A 25,454-nucleotide genomic window follows, 5' to 3' on the forward strand; every position below is an offset into this window, starting at 1 on the left:
TGCCTAGAGAAGTTTCTTTAACATTTGTTGTAAAGCTGGTTTGGTGGTGCTGAACTCGCAGCTTTTGCTTATCTGTAAATCTTTTGATTTCTCCATCAATTCTGAAAGAAAACATTGCTGGGTAAAGTATTCTTGGTTCTCAGCTTTTGACCCTTCATCACTTCAAACATTGTACCACTCTGGCTGGACTATAGAATTTCTGTTGAAAAATCAGCTGATAGCCTAATGGGGGGTTCCCTTGTGTGTTATCTGCTGCTTCTCCCTTGCTACTTTTAATATATAATTTTTGTCATTTTGATTACGATGTGTTGTGGTGTGTTCCATTTTGGGTTAATTCTACGTGGGACTCTTCGCTTCCTAGACTTGGGCGACCATTTCCTTTCCCAAGTTATGGATGTTTTTAGCTATTATGTCTTCAAATATCTTCTTAGACCCTTTATCTCTCTCTTCTCCTTTTGGGACCCCTATGATATGAATATTAGTGTACTTGATATTGTCCCAGAGGTTTCTTAAACTGTTCTCATTTCTTTTCATTTTTACTTTTTTCTGATCAGCAGCAGTGATGTCCACTACTCTATCTTCCAGCTTGTTGATTCATTTCTCTGTGTCATTTACTCTACTGTTACATCTTTCTAGTGTATTATTCCTTTCAGTTATCATATTCTTCATCTCTGGGCTTTTAAAAAGTATTTTCTAACTTTTTGTTAAAAACTTCTTTGTGCATCCATTCTTATTCTGAATTCTTTGATCATTTTTAGATCATTACTCTGAACTCTTTCTCAGGTAGATTGCCTATCTCCACTTCACTTAGTTCTTCTGGGGTTTTTTCTTGTTCTTTCATCTGGAACATATTCCTCTGTCACCTCATTTTGTCTGAGTTGCTCTTTGTTTTATCTATGTCTGTGGTTAGTTATGTTTCTTGACCTTGGAAAAGTGGTCCTCTGTAGAAGTGTCTTATGCATCCCAGCAGTGCACTCCCCTCTGGTCACCCAAGCTAATAGCTCTAGAGGTTCTGTCTAAGAGGAATGTGTGGGACCTTCTATGTGGTGGCGACTGACCATGTGGGTGGTCTGGTAGGCTTGGCTGGCCCCTCACCTGGTTGGTTGCCAGGCCCTGCTTTGTGTGGTTGCTGCTGGCTAGAAGGGTCTGGTCACTAGGCGGCTGACTTTTAAACCCTAGGAGGCCCTGGGGCTAGTGCTAACTCACTGGTGGGTGAAGACAGGGTTCAGAAGAAGACTCTAGGGCTGTTGCTCACCCACAGGTGAGCTAGTGCCAGATTACTGTTGGCAGGCAGAGCTGGGTCCATGAGTCTGGCTGTAGGGCTCGGGGATCCCAGAGCTAGTGTCAGATCACTGAGGGTGGGATAGAGGTGGTGGGGGGTGGTTCCTGGCACACATTTGGGTATGGGGTCTGGGGTGTCCTGAAGCTTTTTGTTGGCCTGCTAGTGGACAGGGCCAGGGACCAGCTGGTCCCAGGGCAGGGTCTGGCCTGCTCTGGGTGGACTGGGTCTGCAGGCTGTGGGATTGTGGTTTTATTGTGCCTGGTGTCTGCCCCCTGGTGGGTGAGGTTGATCCAGAGGCTAGTGCAGGCTTCCTGGAGGGCAGGGCTGGTGCCTGGCCACTGTTGGGTGGAACTGAGTCTCAGTCCTCTAGTGGGCAGCAGTGTGTCTAGGGGGCAGGTCTGGAGGTGGCTGTGGGCTTGGAAAGTCTTTAGAAAGACTGTCTGCTGACGGGTGGAGCTGTGTCTGGTCTGGTCCCACTCACTCTCTTCCTCTTTTTCCCTTCCTTCCTTCATCTTACTAAATTTTACATGGATCTATATAGTCCTTTCCAGTGGTCAAGGACTCCTGCCAATACTCAGCTGGTGCTCTGCAAGATCTTCTGCATCTGAAGATATATTCCTGATGCATCTGTGGAAAGAGATGTGCTCCACATCCACCTACTCCTTGGCCATCTTGCTTCCCCCTCCAGGGTCGTTCTACTCTGGCATCTTGGCCCCTGAATGTCTCCAAATGCTCTATAAAAATCCTGTTCTATAGATGTCAATTCAGATAGTCCCTTAAGAGCACCTTAAATCTAGAAAATCCATTTCTACTTTTATTTGGTGACTGAGCATCTCAATTCTATTTCTCAAATGCAAGGATCACAGGAGTTAATTAAAAACTGCCAAGAGCACATAATCTTTAGAAAACATTGCAGTGCTCTTTTTGGAAATGGATTCCCTAAACAAGTAATCCAAGGCCATCCAACTGTACTGTGGCTTGTTCTTTATATCTCTTCCTATCCCTTGAGGAGCCTTTGTGTTATGCTATTCCAAATCTATTGGGATTTCCTGCCTTTGAGGTTTGGTTAATGTCCTACACAAGTTATATCATTATTTCTACAAAAGAAGTGAAGGTTTTACTCTTTAGAAGAGATTAGTTTTTATTTGCTCTGTGGCTTATATCCTGCTGGTAACCTTTAGAAAATGTAAATAGATTTCAGTGCTTACTTAAAAAAATAGTAGTTAACAACCATTTACTAGCTGTTAATAACCATTTACTAGCTGTCTACTACGTATGGCATCTGGCCCAACGTGGTCAGAGATTAGGGATATACAAGAAAAACCGACAGTATCTCTGTAGGATATGACAGTCTTCAGATTAAAAGGTCTGAAATATTAATAGAGGAGTAATGTGGGACAGTGGAATAAAATTGGATTTAGAATCCAAAAACCTATCCTAGGAGATGTGGTTTCAGTCACAGCTTTGCTCTCTTGGAGCCTGTTTCCTCATCTTTAACAAGGAGATAATAACTGTTTTACCTTCTTAGCTTAGGACTATTATGAGTATCAAGGAGGAAATGGCTGTGAAGCCATTCTGTAAGCTAATATGCAAATATAGGTTATGACTATTTGAAATACTCAGCTGGTCTTTGTAAATGCCCCTGAGATACCAAAATCCATATCTTTCACATATAAATTCACTATTAATGTATTTCTGATTCAATAATAAGTATCAAACTCTTGCCATACAATTTGCCACTCAGGTTTTTAAAGTGAGCCCTATGATACTATGTAATGACTTATACGGGAAAAGAATCTAAAAAAGAATAGATATATGTATATGTATAACTGGTTGACTTTGCTATACAGGAGAAGCTAACACAACATTGTAAAACAACTATACTCCCATGAAAAATTTAAAAGTAAATAAAGTGAACCCTGTGACAACCATGGCAATGAAAACAGGCTAGGGCTTCAGAATACACTATCTCTGGTGGTCATAGTTCCCTCTGAGGAACTTTTGAGGAAAGTAAAGTAATTACTTACTTCAGCCCTCAAAGCACCAATTATTTTTTAAAACTTTTAAATGCTTTAGCATAGATTATTAAAAGATTATAAAGTGTACATTTTTAAAGGGAGGGATTTGTGACTTTTTAAAATTGAGGTATAGTTGATTTACTGCTGTATAGCAAATTGATTCAGTTATACGGACATGACTGAGTGATTAAATTGAACTGAACATTTAAAATATATATATATTCTTTTCCATTATGGTTTATGATAGAATAGCAGGAGACCAGGGATCTATCCCTGAGTCAGGAAGATCCCATGAAGGGAATGGCAACCCACTCTAGTTGTGTTCCCTGGTGAAATCCATGGACAGAGGAGCCTGGCGGGCTATAGTCCATGGGGTTGCAAACAGTCGGACACGACTGTGTGACTAATACTAGACTAGACTATTGAATATAGTTCTCTGTGCTAGGACCTTGTTGTTTATCCATTCTACATATAAAAGTTTACGTCTGATGACTCCAACCTCCTGCTCTATCCCACCCCCTCCCTCTTGGCAACCACCATTCTGTTCTCGGTGATTCTGTTTCTGCTTCATGGAAAGGTTCATTTATGTCATATTTTAGATTCCACATATCATATGGTATTTGTCTTTCTCTTTCTTACTAACTTCACTTAGTATGATAATCTTTAGTTGCATCCATGTTGCTGCAAATGAAATTGTTTCATTCCTTTTTATGGCTGAGTGGTATTCCATTATATATATGTGTATAAATATATATACACATATATTTATATATACCACATCTTCTTTACCCATTCATCTGTTGATGAATATCCATATCTTGGCTGTTGTGAATAGTGCTGTTATGAACATAAGGGTGTGTATATCTTTTTGAATTATATATTTGTCCAGATATATTCCCAGGAGTGGGATTGCTGTATCATATGGTAATTCTATTTTTAGTTTTCTAAGGAACCTCCATACTGTTTTTCACAGTGACTGCACCAACTTACCTTCCCACCAACAGTGTAGGAGGGTTCCCTTATCTTCATACCCTTGCCAGCATTTGTTATTTGTAGAGTTTTTAATGGCAGCCATTCCGATCAGTGTGAGGTGGTACCTCATTATAGTTTTGGTTTGCATTTCTCTAATAATTAGCCATGTTGAGCATCTTTTCATGAGTCTCTTGGCCATCTGTATTTCTTCTCTGGAGAAATGTCTATTTAGGTCTTCTGCCCATTTTTATATTGGTTGTTTTCTTTTTTTTATATATTGGTTGTTTTCTTTGTTGTTGAGTTGTATGAGCTGTTTGTATATTTTGAAAATTAAGCCCTTATCTGTCAACATCACTTGCAAATATTTTCTCCCATTCTGTAGGTTCTCTTTTTGTTTTGTTTATGGTTTCCCTTGCTGCTGAAAACCTTGCAAGTTTGATTAGGTCCCATTTTTGTTTGTTTTTCTGTTGCCTTGCCTTGGGAGATTGACCAAAGAAAATATTGGTGCCGTTAATGTCAGAGAATATTTTGCCTGTGTTCTCTTCTTATGTTTAAGTCTTTAAGCCATTTTGAGTTTGTTTTTGTGTGTGGTGAGAGGGTGTGCTCTAAATTCATTGATTTAAATATGGCTGTCCAGCTTCCCCAACACCACTTGCCAAAGAGACTTTCTCCTATTGCCTCATTTGTTGAAGATTAATTGATGGTAGGTATGTAGGTTTATTTGTGGGCTCTCTATTCTGTTCCATTGATCCATATGTCTATTTTCCTGCCAATATCATGTTGTTTTGATTACTGTAGTTTTGAGTAGTCTGAAGTCTGGGAAGGTTATGCCTCCTGCTTTGTTCTTTTTCTTCAGGATTGCTTTGGCAATTCTGGGTCTTTTGTGGTTCCATATGAATTTTAGGATTATTTTTTCTAGTTCTGTGAAAAATGTCATAGATAACTTGATAGGTAGACGGCCCAAAGCACCTACTGTCACCATGTCCTTGCTTATCTCCCCAGTCCCTCTCCTTTTATATGGAGCTCTAGATACACCCTTCTAAACTTCTGATGTTACTTGTCTACTTGGAGTTTTCACATGCGTACTTCATAGGGCTGCCTCCCTCTCATTATTCTTCAGATCTCTGCATGAATAAACACATGGAAGAAAATGTGGGTAGTCGTTCTCTGGTTAAGTGGCTCATTACCATATCGTAGTCTTGTTTCCCAGCTGGGTGGGGTTTGGACTTTCTACAATTCTATTATGACTGTTTTGGGACTGTTTTCTTTGATTTAATTTTTAATGAGTAAGTGAAATATCATGAAAAAAATCTAGGAATACTTAACACAGTCTACTACCTAATACTTTAGCTACATTTTAGAAAATACAGTCCAATAAAACTGGTTTATAAATTACCAGACACAAAAGATCAACTCAGAGACCTTCAGCTTTGACCCATTTTACTCTTTCTTCTCAAAAGATGGTTGAACCTTGAAAGGAGGCTCAAAAGTTTCATAATTCACTAAGCACTCAACACTCAGTCTCTCAGTTTAAGCTTTCCTAAAAAACATAAGGTGGGTAAGAAACTTACTTCTTCATAATTATAAGAAGCTAGTAAACATAAACTATGTATCGGAAGAAATAATCTCAAAATCTGAGCAAAAGCTCTGGTGTCACCAACTTTTATATTCAGGGTCCAGAGAGCAATTTCATGACAGGCATTTTACTTGTGACTAAAGTGAAAGGCAAAACTAAATTCTTTGTACCTCAAGCAGATCACCTTAGAATAAATCAAGTAAATGGATACATAGTTACCAGGAAATACCTATTAATTCTCAACAGATAGCAGCAGTTCCCCAAGTGTGGCCAGAGGACCACTGGAAAGCCCTGAGACCCATTCAGGGGAACTATGAGGTTCCACCTTTTCCAACCACTTATTCCTGAGGCTGGATTTTTTTCATGTATTTCCACCAAATCAACATGGCGTAACAGATTGATTGCAGAAGCAGGTAAGAGAATCCAGCTGTGTTTCATTAAGCCAGGTAATAAAGAGAAATGTAAAACAATGCCACTCTTCCCACAAATTCTATTTTGAAAAACATATTTTTCAATAAAAGTGTAATTTGGCAGATAATGGGCTTGTTACTGTGAAACCAATTGATATTTTTAAAGGTTTCTCAGTTTTTTAAAATGTTTTTAAGAAATATTTTATTTGTATTTATTTTTGGCTCAGCTGGGTCTTCATAGCTGCGTGTGGGCTTTCTCTAGCTTGGTGCCTGGGGGCTACTCTTTGTTGAGGTGCGCAGACTTCTCACTTCTCTTGTTGCAGAGCAGGGGTTTTTGCGGCACGTGGGCTCAGTAGTTGCGCTGTGTGGGCTCTAGGGCATGCGGGCTTCCATAGTTGTGGCTCATGGGCTCTAGAGCGCAGGCTCAGTAGTAGTGCCTCAGGGGCTTAATTGCTCCACAGCATGTGGGATCTTCCCAGACCAGGGATGGAACACATGCCCCCTGCATTGGCAGGTGGATTCTTACTGTGCCACCAGCAAAGCCCCTCAAGTTTCTCAGTTTTTATTTGAAATATAGTTAATATCATTAGATATGACCCACATAAACAAAAGCTCTTTGGGGTCTTCATTAATGAATGGCATTAAAGGTGTCCTGAGGTCAAGCTACCTATACACCAACTGTAAGCACTTTTATCTCAAAAAGAATGTCCTTGGAGCATATAAAGAATAGATGCAAGATGGACAGTTAAGAAAATCAAATGGAAATGTAAGGTTCCATAGTCCAGGACTCCATTATTTAATGTAATGACAGTTTATTGAATTATGTTTGCCCATCAGAACTTTCAAATCCATCCCAAATCCCTGGGAAACTATAAACATTTGAATTGGCTGCATGCTGATTCCCCACCTACTGGGGTAAGCCAGGGCAGTGTGACAGGGTGCCAGAAGTTACTTATGTCTATGAAAACAGTGCATTAGCAAGGCTGCCACTATAATAGGAGGAAGACACTTCAGAATTAAAGTTATAATGAGGTAAAAGTACACATAAAATTCTTCTATGCTTTAAGTCTTTATATCAGATTGCTTCTCTGGATGTTGGAAGAATAGTAAGATCTTAGTCAACAAAATTGCAAATAGTCAGTAGAAAAGTTGAGATCTCTGTTGCTTCTAAAAGCTGTGAACATTCTAACAAGGGTTATTTGTGTGGCAAATCAAGAGCTCACTTTCATAGTTCTCTCCCTCACATCTGCACTAATGCAGTAAGTAGGAGTCAATACATTAACAAAACAGCTCATTTACAATTTTCTTGTTAAAAAGAATTAAATGCAAATAGGAAAATCCTCAATTAGAAATCAACTTGGTCTCTCAGGTTTTAATTTTTATTTTTGGTTGTACTGGATCTTCGTTGTTCTAGGTTGGCTTTTCATTGAGGTGGCTTCTCGTTGAGCATAGGCTCGAGCGCGGGTTTCCGTAGCTGCAGCACACAGGCTCAGTAGTTGAAGCTTCTGTGCTTGAGTGCCGGCTCAGGAACTGTGTGGTACCAATCTAGTCGCTCCCTGGCATGTAGAATCCTCCCAGGCCAGGGATTGAACTGTTGTCCCCTGCATTGGCAGGCAGATTCTATCCACTGTGCCAGCAGGGGAAGTCCTTCTCATGCTTTCTTGAAAAGTGGAAGTGTTAGTTGCTCAATTGTGTCCGACTCTTTGTAACCCCATGGACTGTAGCCTGCCAGGTTCCTCTGTCCATGGCATTCTCCAAGAATACTCGAGTGGGATGCCGTTTCCTTAACTACACTCATATTCTAGGAATATGAAGTTTTGGGGTTTGACATATAGGTTAAAATGACAGTTGGTGAAATGGTTGGCACAGTGACTGGCACATAGGAAGTTCCTGACATTTAAGCACATTTAAATAATAAAAACGAGACGCAGAGAACAAACATTTACAGTATATAATGTCAGTGCTGCTGATCTCACCATTTAATTACCCAACACTTTGCAATTTTAAGTTCATTTTAGAAAAAAATATGAGGGCCCAGAAAAGTCAGATGAATTGATCAAGGTGTCACACAGAAAGTGAGAGGTTGAAATAGGATTAGATCTGCTTCCAAGCCCATGCTCTTTCTACAGTGCAGTGCTGTCTCCTAGGAGAGCATACAAAGCCAGTTTGTTTCAGAAATCTATTCACTGTTAAGGTATGTTCTGTGCTCAGGACAGTTAGCTTTATTTCACTATTTCATAAATATTTGAGGGAAAAAAGTATTAACCCTTCCCTCCAAAATATAAGTAACTATAGGCCTCAATTTATTAGTGACTAGCCCCTAACCAATATCAGTATGGATATCATTCAGGCAATTTATTAAAATTTAAAAAAGGTAAACATCCAAAGTACTGTACAAGAACACTGTATACATTATGGTTCCTGAAGATCATAACAGAGAAGAAAAACATCTGAAGAGGGAAAAAAGTGAGTCTGGAACGGCAGTGGAGAGTCACACAAGTGTATGTAAAATGCAAGAACAAGAACGAATTCTCCTTCACTCCCCCAAATATTAAGCAGATATTCAGAGATAAATTGATAAATAAAAATAAACTGAATGGAACCCCAATGAGGCAAGTTTTGTTTTCCTTTCATGGGCTCTGAAACAAAAACTATTAGTAAAACAGCAAACTGTATGTTGAGACACAGTAATAACTGAGGTAGGGGCTCACTTCTGTCTTCAGAAATACAACACTGGAAGAAGCCATAGTACAGAAAATGCTTGAGATAAATCTCAATTTTATTAAAAAATGTTTTAAAACACAAAAGTTTAGAAACAAACTATTTCTTTTAAGGACCGTATATATTTGAGAAGGTGATGCTATACTTCTCAATTTAAAGAAAAAATTCATGATTACAGATTTCAAATATCAGTGAAGATACTCTCCATGCTGCTCCCAGAGCCCGGTTTGATTGCTTTGAAGTAACAGCACTTGAAAGCTCCTATTCTTTGAAACTAATTTAAACACATTGAATTGTTGAAAGATTAAAAACCACAGTCAGCTAATTACACTCTCTCTCATCTCTTATTCAGCAAATGAATCACTTTTCATTACTGCTTAGCAGAAGTACATGAATTTCTGCCTAATTAGAAATGTTGTAGATGGAACATTAGCAAAAATGGAGCGGGTCAGGATATCTTTGCTGCTTCATTTTTAATTCCTAACAGTAGAGTCTGATAGGAAGGAATAGAGAAGTCATTAAATAATTTTAAATTATTTATAAAAATTACTTTACCCAAATTATAATTATTTTTTCCCCAAACGGTCTCAGATGTCTAACATAATGAAAGAAAAAGCAGTTCAACATTGATTTTAATGAACATTTTAATGTTATGTATAACAGAACTTTATGAATACAATGGAAACAAAGTTTCATCAATTTAATTTAAAAAATTTCAACACAAAGTGGGGAGGTAATAATTTGATACCTATATTATAGTATTCATTTTAAAAAATATTCCCAGCTTGAGGGTGAAACAATTTTGCATTCCAAACTCTAGAATCATGATTTTCGTGTGAGCTTAATGCAGAATTACAGCAAGAAAACAAAAACATTTTAATTAATTTCCTTTATTTGCATTAAATCAATAAAATCTTTGACTGCTACAGGTCTCCTTTAATAATATAGATATTTAACTTGCCTCTATTGGAACCATATTGCTAATGCCATATTATATACACTCAAAACCAAAACAAAACAATACTGTATAAAATCTAAAAGCCAACATTGTTGAGTTCTTACATTTATATTTAAGGTCTTAATGAATTTTCACCTTTTCAATTTTTTTTTAAAAGACACCAAAAAAAATAAATATTTTTCTCTTTTGACTGTTCCTGACTATTACTCGGTGGCTACAGGGATAACCATGGAAGGGAAGTCTTGCCAAGTTAATCACTGCAAAGTGTAAATAATGACTGCTAAAAACAAAAATACTGGAGGTTTTTTTTCTTTTAAAGGAAACCATAGAGCAGTCCCCAAAAAAATATTTTTTCTAGTTCTGCACAGGATAATTATAGCAGAAGAAATGGGAAAAGTCCCATATCTGTCACCAATTGCTTAAAGAGGTTTAGAGGTTTTGTTACAATAAAAATTTGGATAGTATAATAGCAGTGTTGTTGGAACATTAGCAAAAGTATATACATTCCAGTTACCTTTGATTTAGCCATAATCACATATGTATGCCTTTTTTGGACAAAAATATATATTTTTATAAAAAACTGATCATCCAACTTTAATGATTTCATATATGGACTCAAGAGTGGTAGTAAAAGGAACAGACCCAATTGTGACAAGGTGATTCAGGGACAGAAAAATCAAGTTCTTCAGGAAAAGAAAAGTATAAAATTAGAGATTCAAACACATTTATTCAGCCCTATTCTAGTCTTCCCACATATTATGATATTAAAATTGGCTCTTCAATTTATAAAGGCTTTCAACGATCTCACTACCCCATTTGTGGTCTCACTGGAAAAATGTTTCAGACTGCCTCATCTGAAGTGCCCTTGCCTGGCCATCTAAAATACTAGACATTTCACTTTTATAAAACAGCCTTTTTGGCTCTTAATGTAGGTTTATTTTAATTAACTGATAAAAGAAAGGGGAATTGATTAGCATTTTCCATCCCAACATCACCTATCTACACCGCTAAAAATCCTTCACTCAATCTGTTCCTTTATATTCTCTTATTTGCTAAAGTTGGCGAAATTTGCAAAGGCATCTTGCTTGGGTTGCACAGTTCCAGAAGTCATGGCTAAGTTGGGCATGCCCATTCCCATTGTGCCTGTCAGGCCCATCCCTGTAGTTGACATCCCTATGTTCATATTCATGCCCATCATGCTCTGGTTCATCATTGGACTATTTCCAAGAGGGGCCATTCCCATGGTGCCAGTCATCACATTGGGCATGCTCATAGGCATGGGTCCCCCCATCAAAGGATTAGTTTGAGGCCGGACAGGAAGCATGTTCGATGGAGAACTGAGGTTTACAGCTCCGAAACTTTGGGTCATCATATTCATAGGCTGTTGCATATCTAACAGAAGAAGACAGACAAAAGAACTTTACCATTCTGAATTCTTAGATTTATAGAGCAGAAAAATAATACAATCTTCCTGACCATCAATACTTGTAAGCCCCAATAAAATTACTTCATAGTGATTTTATAAGAGAAGTCAATTGTCAATTAACTTGTATTGATTACTCTTGAGAAATATTCAGTGGCTGTCAGCTCTGGTTTCCCTAAGATGTAGAAATAGTAAGAGTGGCCTGGGGGAAAAACATCAGGCAATTTAAAATCACTCCTATAAAATCTATTATTGAATCCAACCTAACAAGTTGTCAAGAGCTATTGTGTATCAAAACCTTTAAAAAGGTTTTATCCTTTGACTTGCTCTATTTTTAGAACATCTTACTAAGGGAAAAAAAATCACAGGTACAAAGATTTACACAAAATCGTGGAGTTATTTATAGCAGAAAGCTGGAAACAATGGAAATAGAGGAACTGCACAGTAATATGATGGATAACTATAAAGATTCAAAAATCATACTTTCTTAAGAATATTCAACATAGAAAAAACAACAATTTAATGTTGAATGTGAACTCCAAGAACTCCAAGAAATAAAGTATAGACATAATGCTCTCAAGCATTAAAAATGCAGTTAGCAAAGATGGTATGTGAGAAGAAATATCAATTAATGGTGATTATCCCTGGATTATGGAGTTCAGATGAGTTTTGTTTCCTTGACATATCTGCCTATGTTAAAAACAGTATTTTTTATTTCAGGGATCAGGCTCCCAAAACTCACCATCATACAATAAGTGTTATCATGCTAAGACCAGAATACAAAGCAATTTAATGTGGCAGGAGAGATACCAGGTCATATGTGAAAAAAGTCTTAACGTGAACACAAGGCTGCCTTCAGTACGTTTTGAAGTAGTCCTGGCATAAGGGCAAAGGATTACAAGTACAAAAACAAATGGATGTCTTGCAGTAACTTACTCTGTTGTTGAATCATGGTATTGAGTGATGGCTGCTGGGGTTTGGAAGGCTGCATACCAGGCAGTAAGTTGTCCAGGCTGATGTTTACACTGGGGTCAGACCAAGTAGAGGGCAGGGTTTTGCTGACTGACTTCTGGACCATATCTGTATTCTGATTATAGAGAGGATTAGGCTTCTGCAGCACTGTGCTAACATTTTGCAAAGGCTGGAAAATAGAAAAATGCTCTAAAAATTAAGTGTCTTATCTATAAAGATTATCAAATGGCAATTTAATCATAGTAACTCCAAATACTGATATATACTAGACTTGTAATAAACTTCTGAAACTTTTAATGTTCTATATTAAGGTCTTCAATACCCTTCCTGTACCACTAGCCTCCCATAATATTCCTCTGAAGTTCAAATCATATCTGGAGAAAAAACTAAGATATTTACATTAACAATTATCCTCCCATCACCCTAAGTCTAGAAGCCACCATCTCAAGGTAACTCCTAACTTCAAGTTGGTACAACTTTAAGGAAATATACAAGTGGAAATTTATTCTTACAAAATGGAATTCAGGGTATAAGTTCTTATGCTAAAAAAAAAAAAGCAAAACCATCAAGACAGCAAATTATACTCCAGAAAACCCAACTGATATATCCTTGCTCCATGTACATTTCTATTGCCTAAAGTGAGGAACACTAGTGGAACTTGCTATAATATGGACCAATTCAGGAGGAGAAATTCAGGAAAAAGCAGCAGAGGTACTTGGTAATTACTACCAGAATAACTGCAACAAGGACAGAAAAAGGGAAAGAAATAGGAGTAGGAGGAATAATTTAAAACGGACCAATGCAAAGAATCACAACAAAGATGCAATTAAGATTGTAAATAAGTAGACTGGCTTTATGATGAGACCATACGAAAGAAACGCTTATTATAAACTAGCTTGGGCTTGTTCAGTTCAATTTAATGGTACTGGTATGGCTTTTATGTCCTTTGTTTTTAATAGTAGGTCTAATATCTATTATACAGATCAGTCACCTTTCTGTTTCTTCCGTCTCTTCCTTCATCCTAACACCCTGAAGAAGATAATCTACACATTCAAGTGAATAATTAGCATCATAAGCAAATATTCTGAATAGCCTGAGTCAAAAATAGCAAGTTCCTGGTACAACTCAGACAAATATGCACTTGTTTTAATTCTAAATGAGTATTAGGTGATTTAGATTTAATTTTTAGAAGTGGATTAAAAAGTTCCTATTCAGTTGTTTTTCTTTATGAGAGTTGAAGGCCTATTTAAACATTATATAATGTATAGGAGGCCCAGAATAGGGAAGAACATTATTTTAGAGAATAATCTTCTGTATTAGCAATATATCTCTATTCCTTCTTCTTGAAAACTTTTTTAAACTATTAAATACCAATTATTTGTTCAATAAAATTTTCAGCAAATGCCTCCTCTGTGCAAGGCATCACACTTGGCTTTGCATGGACAGCCAGATGGGTGAGAAAGCCTTGCCCTGGAGAACCAAATGACTATTCCAGGGGAAAGGGCATAAGGTAAATGCAATGTACAAAAGTAATCTATGTATCCCATACTTATTTTTCTGTTTTATGCTCATCTTCCATTAGATTAGTCGCGGCACTTCAAAAATGATGAATTACCATTCCCAAGGGAGGCAGGTCACTTACCTGTGATCTTGACATGGGCAAACCCAGCCCTACAGTGTTGGTGCTCATCATGGAGAAATTCATGCTCTGGGAAGATGTCATGGTTGCCTGCGATGAGCCCATAAGATCAAACAGGTCTGAAGAATTTGAGGCAGCTGGAGGTGGGCCTAAAGCTGGTTGTGAGCTACTGACAAGCTCTACAGCTGGCTGTGAGGCACTGCCGAAGAGCTCGCCACTGGCAGCAACAGGGACTGATGGGGCTTGGTTGAAGGCACTCCAGTCACCGAAGTCTCCATTCCCACTTGTTGCTGTTACTGAGAAAGAAAGAATGATAAGGGTAAGAAAGTTTCTGAAATGCCCAGAACAAATGTAACAATCTACCAACTGAAACAAATTAGAGCTGATCTGTGTCCATCCAAATTAGCATCTGTAGGTACCATCTCCATCTGGATGTTATTTTTTCTCATGAATATTCCATGAGTGTTACTTAACAAGGTGGCAAAGAAAAAATAAAAACTTCCACATATAAAGTAAAATCCATCTCTGGCCATTGGCAGGTCTAAGGTGACACCAAGAAATGACAGAAACCAAAACTTTCCTTCAACCTAAGCATGCATATCAACTATGTTTCTACCTAAATTAATACGAACTAGCCTGAGCTCCCCTCAAAACAAGAACAAAACTCTAATAAACTGGTTAAACCTTTTGCTGGGAGGGTTCATTCATTATTTAGAAAGGGTCAAAGAGAAAACAAGCTATGATTTATACCATCTCATGGAAATAAAACCCCAAATTCATTAAAAAATGAAACAAAAACGCAACAAAATTAAGAGTAGGACTAGTAAATTTCTGTAAGAAGTTCTCACCCATTTGGCCATACTTCCACTTACAATACAGAGGCTACAGGGAGCTATGATATCATAACCTTAGAAAACTGCTCACTTCAAATGGAACTGTTTAATCTATTTAAGTTAAAAAGTGGGGCAAGTCTTACGAGGGGAACTCATGCTAATATTTTTTTAAAAAGGAACAAAACTATCACTATGCTTCAAAGTATAGTAAGTTTAAGAATTTAATGTATTTAATAATATAAAAATTAATAGATTAATTAATAGATTGAAATATTTAAGAGAATGGACTCTGTCCCTAACTGGCTATGTGGCCCTACTTAATCTTCTCTGTGCCTTACCTTTGGGTTGAACCTGTGCCCCATGCAGTGGAAGCACAGAGTCTTAACCACTGGACAGCCAGGCAAGCTCCCTGTGCCTTACTTTTTTAAAAATCTAAGTTGAGAAGATTAAATAACTTAATATATAGTAAACGCCATTTAAGGTTTGTTATTGTTACTTTGGATTAATTGTGAAAAGACAGAGGTGAGCTCAAGTGTCACTCTTTCCTTCAGGCATGCCATATGAAAGTATAAGTCAAGTTTCTATAAATTCTGCATACAATATTAAGTATTTAGAACACAATAAAGTCAAGTTATACTTAAAAAATTTTTTTTAATTAGTCTATACAAAATAAACAAACCTTACTTCAAGGGACAAATAGATACATATGAATTAATGGAAGTTGAAAAAAGCAAAGGTGAAGAAAGAGCTACATGTAAACTGTCATCTGAAAGTGAATAGTATGCAGTTCCAAGTTAATTAACACCATTTCTTTGCTTTCTATCTTCACTTACAACTTGGAAATACATTTTGTCTAGCCTAAAAGGTAAGCAACCACTACAATACTGTATCTCATTATGCTGAATATCAAAAGAGAACAATAACATTAAGTCTTTTACAATTATATTCTTCTATTACCATATTATATTATAAGCATCCTCAAAAGAGAAAATAATTCATTAGAAACCCCAAGCTCTACCAACAATTTAATGTAAGAACTGGGCTAATATTCATTACCTCAGGGTTTTGCTAAAACATGTCTTTGATCTTCTTTACAAAAACGACTGAATTAAGAGTTTTACAATTAGTTCTATATATTAAACAATTTAAATTAATTTAAGGACAACTGCTGGATAAAGGTAAACTGTATGCTGATTTTCTATCTGCCTGATCTAGAAAACAGAGTAAGGATGGAAACTGGGGCAAAATGTGTTGCCCCTTCTGAAAACTTTATCTGAAATGATTAATCATGAGAGGAAGAGATTTCTAGTGAGGCATATATTGTTCAGAAATGATTAATCATTGCTGCAACAGTTTCAGCCCCTTGCGTAATGGTGATCAGGTTATATTAATCACATGCATACAGATGAAGAGATGCATCACTTACCAACATTAACATATTTGAATTATTTGCATAGTAGGCAACTTTATATACATAAAAACTTTTGAGAATTACACAAGCAGCCTGTAAAACTGGGGCAATGTTTATTTTCCACTTTGATTTGCCTAAAGTAAGGTATTAACGTTTAGAAGTCATAGTTAACACTTTTAAAATGAAGCATTGCATCACTCCACAATGCTAATTTCTGGGAAATACTTGGAATTTATACAAGTTGTCCAAATAACCCAACTCACATTAAAAACTATGCAACCTTCTTCCTAAATCCTCACAAACCTAAAGTAGCTGTTACTAAATATAAATTTTAATCCAATTAATAATGGGGACATACAACTCTACTTAAAATAAGACTAAGTTAAATATTTTCTCCTTGCCTCACCTCATGTTTATGATTTCTATATGTAAATTTTTATCTTATCTCTCAAATTTGAGACTGACCAGATTTTATAGAAACAACAAACATTAGAACCAACACTTTACAACCTAAGAGACACTTAATAAAGAACTTAAGACTCCATTTTACACATTTCTATAGACATTATAAAGAACCATGACAAGAAGCATTATTCCCAATCTTAGAAAGGTGGAGGCTCACATAATAAAGTATATGGCAGAGGCAGATAAAACATATTAATAAAAAAGGGGAAAAATACAAGCCCTTCACTCAATCCACGATGTTTAAGTCTGTATTTTGCTTAGATGTTAGCACTTTTTTGCCATTAAAAAAAAAAATTGAGGGTCTAATTGATATGTAACATTCTGTTAGTTTCAGGTAGACAACATAATGATTTGATCTTTACAAATACTGTGAATGGATCACAGCAAATCTAGGGTATTTCAAATTTTCTTATTTAACTAACACGGAATGAGGAAGTTTTATTTTCCTCACATTGAAGGATATGTCAAAATGAAGTTCAGTTATTTTTCATAAAAATTCTTTTAAGATACCTAAATTTCAAAGAAATGAATTTTGGCAAAATAGTCTGCCCAATTCCAATGTCCCTGAAATTCATTCAAGAAAATCATTAATATTTTCTTTTGCTAAGATGAAATTTATATTTATTCACACTCCTGCCCACCTACCCCCACCCACTTCCTCCATCCAAAGAAAACTAAAGAAGAGTCACTTATGAGTGAGGAGAATTTTATTTAGGTGTACCTGAGTAGTTTGCAATGAAATTAATTCACTGGGCACATTTAGGTTACTAGCCTAATACAATACCTTTGTGAATAAATTCTTTGATAATTGGGAATTGCAAATACTACAAGTAGGAAAATGGCCAAAAGAAGCAGATAGGGAATAGGGTGGGGAAGAGCTGTTTTGGTAACCTTTTCACTGCCTCTAGATTTCTGGCCAGTCAAATCATATCATACCTTGGGAAGGGAAGTTGCCTGAAGCAGCAGCTGAGCCAAAGTCAGCAAATCCTCCAAATAAATCAGCTGAGCCTCCTAGAAATTAAATATGAGGGAAAAATTGTTAGGACCACAGCACAATTGATAGCAGTTTTATTAGGAAGCTATTTTAGCACAGTACTCAAAAATTACTCACTATATTAGACCCCAAGACCTATCATAAAAGCTAGTTAGCTGATCTAGCTTTTTATGCCACCATGTTCCCTTTAAGCTATCACTGACTCTCTAACATCCTCAGTTCTATATCTACTGATTGATACAACTGTTATTAAAGTTATCCCTTACTTACACTTCACAAACCTAATGTAGGCATACAGTTTATCTGGCTAATCACACCCTTTATAAGAATCTTCAATGGATGCTAAAACCTGGGAAACATGTTTCTGGGTAATAAGATAATAAGATGATATTCTCAAATCATCACCCTACAGATTATTTATAAATAAAAAGGGATGAAGCTATTTTTACAATCCAGAAATTAGATGGATACCATCTTAAACAATGTCAGGTGCTCAAACTTAATGTCACTAATAATTGGAGAAAATAGTACTCATAGGCCTTCTAATGTAAGGGACTAAAAAAAGAGATCATCACCAATGTAGAAAGTCTTTCCCAAAATATTTAACCAGAATCCAATCATGAGGAATAAATCAGACAAATACAAACTGAGGGACATTCTGCAAAACAACTCTCCAGACTTTTCAGAACATGTCATCATAAAAGACAAAAATGACTGGGACCACTCCAGATTAAAGAAGCCTAAAGGAACATGACAAGTAAAGGAAATTCATGAAATGATGTAATTGAGATACCAGGGAAATATGAATATGGTCTATTATACAGTTACACTGTTTTAATGTTAAATTCCAGAAATATGATCATTATATTATGATTATGATGGAAAATGTCCTTGTTGTAAGGAGACATACACTCAAATATTTTAGGGTAAAATGTCACAATGCTTGTAATTCTCTCTCAAACAGTGTATAATAAGAAAAAAAAAAAGAACTAGAAAGAGAAAGAAAATGTGACACATTTTCTGCAGCTTGACATTTAAAAAAATAGAAACAGGAAAAAACCAAACTTGAAGTTGATCTGCATAGAAGTCAGTTTTAATAACTATAGGAAAAAGAATGAATGCAATGATTTAGGTGGACTTTTTTTCTCCTACTATTTACTTGCAAATACTTGCATTTTTAATATTTGAAAAAACAGTAGCTTTTTGCTACTTCCAGACTGGTGTTTCTAAAGAGGTGAGATTCAAATCGTAAGGCTACAGGTCCATCTCTGCTTGCATAACATCACGTTCTCATACAAATTTTCACTTGTAAACACTTCCTAAGTAAGAATATTTACTTTTATCTATAATTTGAACAGTAACATTGTTAAATTTTATATTCCACTTCTCAATTCAGTTACCAAGGAAATAGCAATAGTCAACGGATCTAAAACCTTAAATAGCTGTCCTTGTTTTTTGTTTGTCCTTAAAGATTTCACCTCTTAAAAGAGTCACAACCTTAGAAATTTAGAGCAGCAGTTCAATTATAGTGCTTTTAGTGTTATGTGAACATTATATAGGTTACATCACAGCTGCTTAGCCTGCAGTGCTTAGAAACTAGCCAGGTGGGACTGGAACATCTGGGCTGCACTCAAACACCACCAGGGACAGCTTCCAACATCTGGTGCCATTTCTGAATTGTCTTATCACTGCAAGACACTCTGCCCCATCTGCTACACTCAACTGGGTTAATTAAACTAGAACCATCGCCCCTTCTTAATAAATGGCCAGCAGTAATAAAAGGAACAAATCAGTTTCTGATACATGTATACTTGGTATTTCTTTTTAGTGCACATTTACTATAGTCAACTATCAGCAGGTCTAACGAATTCCTCATTTCTTCACCTCATAACAGATGCACATATTCACATATATACCCATTCACCATGAACTAACTTCCGTGAAGGCCAAGGTTCTCTACTCCGAGCAACAATTACAGCGCACATGTCTACTTTTGCTCTATCCAAAGATAAATATCACAATGATTTCTCTCTAAAGGTACATATGTCATAATATATATAAAAGATGATGGTTACAAAAGATCAGTGAGCTATATTTTTAAACTATATAAACAAGCACATATGATCCAAGTACATACAGTTAGGTAACAGAAAGATAATCTTTTATTATAGCATTAAGGGATTATTAAAAGAAGGAAAACTGGGGATTATTTTCATTTCCTTCATCTAAGCAGTGAATAGATATCAATATGTAATTTATTATGCCAAATAAGTCAGGGATTTTCAAATCTTATCCAGTCCAGGCTACAAAGAAAATTCATGCTGTGAAGAAAAGCGCTGAATAACGTGAAATCGTAACTTCACACTGGTGACATATTTTATTTTTGTCACATCCTAAATTTAAGATTTCAAGTGAGAATCTATTTTAGTTATTCTACTGCTCTACCTTTTAACCCCTAAACTAAAATTATACTCTGTTCATAATGTGTCTACAGCAAATATTATTATTTTCTCCAACCATACTATAGGGAATTTAATTTCAAATATGACTAATTTAAGAACACTGGAAGGGAAAGAGTAGAAACACACATATAAATATTTTACATATAGAAGCCACCTTTCCTTGAAAGGGATTTAACTTTTCTCCATCTTTTGAAATACTGCAGATTGTGTTTCTACTTATGTTTTACATAATGTGATCCTCAACTTTGGAAACTATCTCAGAAATTAAAAATCTCTTATTTCATTTAGAAAAGTTTCTCACTCCGAGAAGGGACTATCCATGCCTATATGCGTGATGTTATGCATACCAATGCTTAAATTTAACAAAATTTCTATATTTAAGCATTTTTCTAGATAACATGTAAGGGAATTTAAATAAGAATAATCTACCAAAAATTGCTGCATGGGGAAGACTGCTAAATTTCACAATAAGCTATCCTTCAAGATTCCCACATGAGAGGTGTCATTATAAATGAACCATTTCCATCTGCCTTTTCAGGGCAGAAGGAGGTTATTTACAGTCACCAGCTGGGAACATGTATTTCCAAAGCAATACTGTGAACAGAAAAAACATAGCTGAACTAGACAGTGCTTTAACTACAAATGAACATTTTCTTTAACAAAGAATTTAATCTAGATTATATTATGAAAATTTTGCAAGAAGAATTTTAATAAATACAAAATGAAAATGCAAAAAATTATGAATATATGATAACTAATATAAATAAGTTTTTTAAAAAAATAAGGATAAACAACCCCATTTAAAAAAAAAAAAAAGGACAAAGGAAATGAACAGACAAGTTACAACTGGCATATAAAACATGAAGAGTTTCAAATTCAGTCATCAAACACATGCAAAATAAAATGAAATATTATTTTTCTCCTTACCAAAATGCAATATTTTCAAAGATATCATTTCACTACTCTTATAACACAGAAAAGTTTGGAAACAAAACCTAATGTCCAAAAAATAAGATGCTGACCAGTCAAGTAAATTACAGCATATTTAGATAATGTTAAGATTATAAAGGAATTAAAGGTCTGCAAATATCAACTATCGTTAAGGAATGGTCATGTGATTTTAAGTGAAAAAGAAATTACAAAAATTGTAATAATAATAAAAATCTTTATCTAAGAAGCCTGAAAAAGATTTGAAAGATAATGCTTAAATATACTGACTTGATTATATAGAAAATATAAAATAAGAATATTCACCTCAATTATTAACAGTTAACTTTATCTCAGTTACAGTGAATCACTTTTTTCCATAAAATTTCTAAAATGAGCATACATTACTTTTAATTAGTGAAAACAGAATATGGTAAAACACTTTATTTTTAGTAAACTTGGTTTAAACTAGAGACAACTCCCATAGAATTCTAATATTTAAATTGGTTTGTAACAACCAGTAACTTGGCTATAACAAGGTAGTTCATATCCATGTAAATATCCTCAACTAACTAACTAGATACAGGGCAACAGGTTCAAATGTATATATAGTGAAGATTTTTGATTTGATGTATGTTAATCTCATATACTTTTTAAATTCAAAACATATTGCAAGCTTTGTAAAGTCTTTCTATTTTCTCTTCAACGTCATTAATTGTACTAGAAATAACTTAGAGAGAGTAGTATGTTAATCAAGACCTAAATTCATTAATTACAAAAGGGACAAAGGAGACAATGTAAACTTTTAGGACAAGATATACTAAAAAATGAAACAGAATGATTCTTGGCATTATATTTGTAATTGGCTTATTTTCTAAATACAGTAAATATACTATACATAAAAGTCATCAAAATATCATTTGAGTACAGACCTTAAAAGAACATCACCAGAGTGGGATATTTATCAAGACAGTCTCAAATAAATCTTGATAAATGGGTTTCATATGTGTATTTTTAAACTTGGTTGATATTCCACAATGATTTTACCACATATACTTCTAAAGATGCTAACAAGAAGGATGTAACCACACATAAAAAAAGAAAATCCATTTTCTCCAAGGAGACATTTTTCTGGTGAGTGGTACAGAAGTCATATCTGCTTAGGTTTACAGTTCATGCCCATATTACTTGCATGATGGCACCATTATAAACATAGGCACATCTGGTAAATGACACCCAAATGGCATACCAAACAGCAATGCTAGTATAGTAGATTCTTTAAGACTTTCTCACATATAGGTGTTATAGATTTAAAATACGATTTTTTTTCCACTGCTGAATTCAATTTAAAATGTTTTACTACTAAAAATATTTAAATAGAATTTCATGGTAATGAAATTCATTTTACTGAATGGAGGGGGTTCTGCACAAACTGGTTAAACAGTTTCAAATAGGAGAGAACTGTAAAAAATAATTAGGTTGTCAACCCACTATCAGATGGTTTTTAGAAAATATTAAAATAAAAATTTAAGACAAGAAATATTTCGGATTTCATTCAAACTTTGTCTCAATTACTGTATTAATATTAACTGCTACTTCTATTTAATTAGTCAATCTACTGTTAGCACTGGAAAAGAAAAACTACTCAAAGGTTTCTTGCCAAGCAAAGGAAGCATGTTGGTATTTAGTAATTCTCTCTGTTCAAAGCAATCCTGATAACACCAAGGAAAAGTTAGATTCACTCATCTGACCTTCCTAGTTAATTCTTCTCTGATTGCTCCATTGAAACTTTCCACAGATGCATCAAAGGGGCTCTTAAATATTTCATACCAGGAAGTCCAAAATAGTTGATATTCTGTGACACTAAGTCTCTATTATATGATTACATGCTAACTACCAGTTAATACTACAGTTAAAATCTTCAGCATACAAAAAGACAGTGCATAAATTGTTAAACAACTAATGTGGTTGTTTGTAACTTTGGGCATGACAGTTCAAGAGTTTAAAGAATAATTTTAGGAACAGTTATAGTTATAGAAAAAGAGACTGGGAATTGAAGAATCTCAGAAATTGGTTTGAACCAGACACCCTAGTAAGTTAACACCCAATCTAAGAATTAATTTTATGGTAGTGGGTAAGGAGTGGGAGAAAATAATCCCACTATAAATTATTAAAATAATCACATGTAGTAAACTATCAGTGAGAAATAATTTTCATCATAAATGTCCACTTAAACTCTTAATGTAAATTTTAAAATAAGTTTCGAAAAATCATTACACACTAGAAACAACAGATTTACTTTGACATTATTTCTATGCCTATCTTGCCAGTTATATTTTAATGTGAAATGAACTTTAAACAAAGTTTTATTTATTAAGCTACTTTGACTTATAGTAGTTTATTATGACTCCACAATCCTCAAATGCAACTCTAAAATACCAATTTTCTTGAAAACAACTTATAGGGGATAAGTAAAAAAAAAAAGAAAAAACTACCACACATTAGAAATTAAATTGAAGAAATCATTGAACTTCTCTGTGAGAAAATCATGATGAATGGACTATTATTCTTTTGATATATAGCCCTCTTAAAATATGTAAGGTAGTTTTACACACTTTCACAGAATGCGCCTTTCCTCTGTATATCTGTAACTATTTGCGACTCTTTACTAAGCATTATATCAATGTTCAAGCACCCAGGCCAGTGTCTGGTTCAATAAATGTTTACTGAATAAATGAACAAAAAGTGTAAATGAACTCTAGGCATGGTTAATTTCAGAATATGAAAAGACAGTGAAATGAGAAGAGCAGTATATTTCACTTATAGAGAAAGCAAAGGGACCCCAAATACTCAGTTCTAAGGAAATTGAGAGATTACTGAATTATCAAATACTTAAGTACTCATTTTCCTTATTTTAGGCAATTAAATATTTCCTCCTAAAAAATGCTTAAGGCTCATTAATTTCACTTTAAAAGTAAATCTACTGTAAGAAAAATTTTTTAAAAATTTTCACTCCCCCAATCAAAAAATGGGCCAAAGAACTAAACAGACATTTCTCCAAAGAAGACATACAGATGGCTAACAAACACATGAAAAGATGCTCAACATTACTCATTATCAGAGAAATGCAAATCAAAACCACAATGAGGTACCATTACACGCCAGTCAGGATGGCTGCTATCCAAAAGTCTACAAGCAATAAATGCTGGAGAGGCTGTGCAGAAAAGGGAACCCTCTTACACTGTTGGTGGGAATGCAAACTAGTACAGCCGCTATGGAGAACAGTGTGGAGATTTCTTAAAAAACTGGAAATAGAACTGCCATATGACCCAGCAATACCACTCCTGGGCATACACACTGAGGAAACCAGATCTGAAAGAGACACGTGCACCCCAATGTTCATCGCAGCACTGTTTATAATAGCCAGGACATGGAAGCAACCTAGATGCCTATCAGCAGATGAATGGATAAGGAAGCTGTGGTACATATACACCATGGAATATTACTCAGCCATTAAAAAGAATTCATTTGAACCAGTTCTAATGAGATGGATGAAACTGGAGCCCATTATACAGAGTGAAGTAAGCCAGAAAGATAAAGAACATTACAGCATACTAACACATATATATGGAATTTAGAAAGATGGTAACGACAACCCTATATGCAAAACAGAAAAAGAGACACAGAAGTACAGAACAGACTTTTGAACTCTGTGGGAGAACGTGAGGGTGGGATGTTGCGAAAGAACAGCATGTATATTATCTATGGTGAAACAGGTCACCAGCCCAGGTGGGATGCATGAGACAAGTGCTCGAGCCTGGTGCACTGGGAAGACCCAGAGGAATCGGGTGGAGAGGGAGGTGGGAGGGGGGATCGGGATGGGGAATACGTGTAAATCTATTGCTGATTCATGTCAACATATGACAAAACCCACTGAAAAAATAAATAATTAAAAAAAAATTTTCATTCCATCTCTTATTTACCATTAAAAAAAATTTACTCTGAAACCAATAAAAAGCCGATGTCAAAGCTTACCTGTTGCTTGGCTGGTGCCATCAAACAGATCGACAAGGTCACCAGATGACTTGCTGCTAGGCACTGAAGTCTGGAAACACATACAGAACTAATAAGCTTAGGAAACAAATTTCTACTATTTAAAAAAAAATCTGCTCTACTCATCTCTAATTCTCAACTTAGACACAAAAACCTATAATTATCTGAATAAAGGTAGATTTCCTTTACTGAAAAAAGAAAAGTGAACTTGAATCCCTTTAAAGAGATATTTTTAAGTAATTCTATTCCTAACTTATCCACACTCCTCTTTCCCCTAACTCCTTTCTTTTTGGAAATCAGATGAGTTTGGCATGTCCACTACTCCTGGGTTACTTTCT

The 25,454-nt window shown here is 35.4% G+C and overlaps 1 protein-coding gene across 2 annotated transcripts in view; it reads right to left on the reverse strand.

The window, feature by feature from the left end:
• Positions 1 to 9,605: 9,605 nt before the first annotated feature.
• The window catches only part of CLINT1 (clathrin interactor 1), a 58,157-nt gene continuing 42,308 nt past the window's right edge, over positions 9,606 to 25,454 (reverse strand). Inside the window, exons 8-12 of one of the 2 annotated variants that reach the window (XM_043913418.1) lie at positions 25,099 to 25,168; positions 17,617 to 17,691; positions 13,975 to 14,267; positions 12,297 to 12,501; positions 9,606 to 11,329 (exon numbers count right to left, since the gene is read on the reverse strand). In XM_043913418.1, coding sequence (XP_043769353.1) covers positions 10,983 to 11,329; positions 12,297 to 12,501; positions 13,975 to 14,267; positions 17,617 to 17,691; positions 25,099 to 25,168 — 990 coding nt within the window. In that variant the 3' untranslated portion in view covers positions 9,606 to 10,982. The remainder of the gene's footprint in view (positions 11,330 to 12,296; positions 12,502 to 13,974; positions 14,268 to 17,616; positions 17,692 to 25,098; positions 25,169 to 25,454) is intronic. The other variant, XM_043913419.1, reaches the window with a different exon arrangement.

The sequence above is a fragment of the Cervus elaphus genome, chromosome 9 (assembly GCF_910594005.1).
Source record: "Cervus elaphus chromosome 9, mCerEla1.1, whole genome shotgun sequence".
Lineage (NCBI taxonomy): Eukaryota > Metazoa > Chordata > Mammalia > Artiodactyla > Cervidae > Cervus > Cervus elaphus.